General features: G+C 49.5%; 1 protein-coding gene across 1 annotated transcript; it reads right to left on the reverse strand.

The window, feature by feature from the left end:
• Positions 1-579: 579 nt before the first annotated feature.
• LOC103711121 (uncharacterized) lies at positions 580-1,104 on the reverse strand. Its single transcript, XM_008797139.6, has one exon. The coding sequence runs from the start codon at positions 1,099-1,101 to the stop codon at positions 733-735; it is 369 nt and encodes a 122-aa protein (XP_008795361.5). The 5' UTR covers positions 1,102-1,104; the 3' UTR covers positions 580-732.
• Positions 1,105-1,508: the final 404 nt, after the last annotated feature.

The raw sequence follows: 1,508 nt of genomic DNA on the forward strand, positions 1-1,508 counted from the left end.
AATCAATTCATTTCATCCCGGTTTATTCTTATCGGTTCATCCAAGTCACCTTGTGCCTCCCACGCAAAGCAAGCTGATTCTTGGTTCTTGAGTGACCATGACAACTAGATTGACATTTTTTATCATAGCCCATGTCATAGATAGTTGCCCTGTTAAAATCCTACACGCAAAATGATAGAAAGATGAGAGCAAAATTAAATTAAATTAAAATTTCTACCACGACACGAGTGGTTCGGTTGCCTACGCTCCTTAGTGGGCCCGAATGGCTACCTTCGCCCTTGAAGCCGCGAAGAAGCCCGTGAGAGCCCACGCTCCCCAACCCCTCCATTGCGGCAAACGGCGGCCTACCATAAGCTAAAGACGTGCCATCAATACCAACGAGAATTATTAAATTATGCCAAGCGGTATGGCGTTCCCTCGCCGGATTTCTATGATCCGACTTGCTAAATGACCCACCACCTCAAAAAGGCCTCAAACTCAGGTTTGGAATCCGTATGCCATTTAAGGGCACGCGTTACTAATAATCTATAAGTATCAAGCAAGAATAAAAAAGAAAGACATGACTCAAATATCAAAACGAAAGCAAGGCAAATCCAAAGCTCTATTAATTCTTGAATTGGTATCCAGTATATACGAGCGATGCTCAAATGGTTCATATTTGACCATGACCAACCATGCCTCGGATATTAGGGAGGAAAAGGAAAAAAAAGACGATATAAAGAGTCTCTCTCTCTACCTAGGCTTGGAGGGGGTGATCTTGATGACGAGGCCGGGGAAAACGTCGTCGGGGTCGTGGATGTGCGGGTTCTGCTCGACGATGAAGGGGTCGCCGCACTTGTCGCTGATGGTGTGGAGGGTCTCCCCCTCTCCCACGACATATATCTCGTCGCATGGCCGGCGGCCGACGAGCTTTCCGCCGCGCACCGGTTCGATCGTGTTGTCCACCGGGCTTTCTCGGAGGGAGCTGAGCAAGACGAGGGCCACGAGGGCCAGCGCGCAGTACCACGAGGCGGCGTCGGCGACGGAGATGACAGTGGAAAGAGGTCGCTTTGTGAACGAGGCCATGGTGGTGTTTAATGAGAGGAGTGGAAGAGGAGTCATGGGGGTGGAATTTATAGGGAGGTGAGGGGAGATCCGTCGTGGGCCTTTGTGGTGGGTTCGTGGGGTTTGGGCTTTGAGACACGGGTTTCGCCCTTGGGAATGATCGTACGAGTGACGCATGATGGGTTTTGGACGTTTAGGGGAGTTGGCCGAGTTTGCTCTCGTAAGCTCTGCTTGATTGGGAGTGGACCACAAGACAGAAGTAGAGGCTCACAAGGCATGAAGTGAAGTGGAAGGGAAAGATAGTGAATGCTATTGGGTCCAGAGGGGTGATTTGGATCTCATTGCAGAGTCCAGAGTGTATGGTTTTGTCTTTTTGCAACTTCTTTTATTCGGACCGAGTAATTGATTGGCCAGGGACACTCGTGATTGTGGAAAGGATTGGGAGGAGAATGATCTTCAGCAAC

The sequence above is a fragment of the Phoenix dactylifera genome, chromosome 6, assembly GCF_051530095.1.
Source record: "Phoenix dactylifera cultivar Ajwa chromosome 6, Ajwa_hap1_PhDact_Kaust_v1.1, whole genome shotgun sequence".
Taxonomy (NCBI): domain Eukaryota; kingdom Viridiplantae; phylum Streptophyta; class Magnoliopsida; order Arecales; family Arecaceae; genus Phoenix; species Phoenix dactylifera.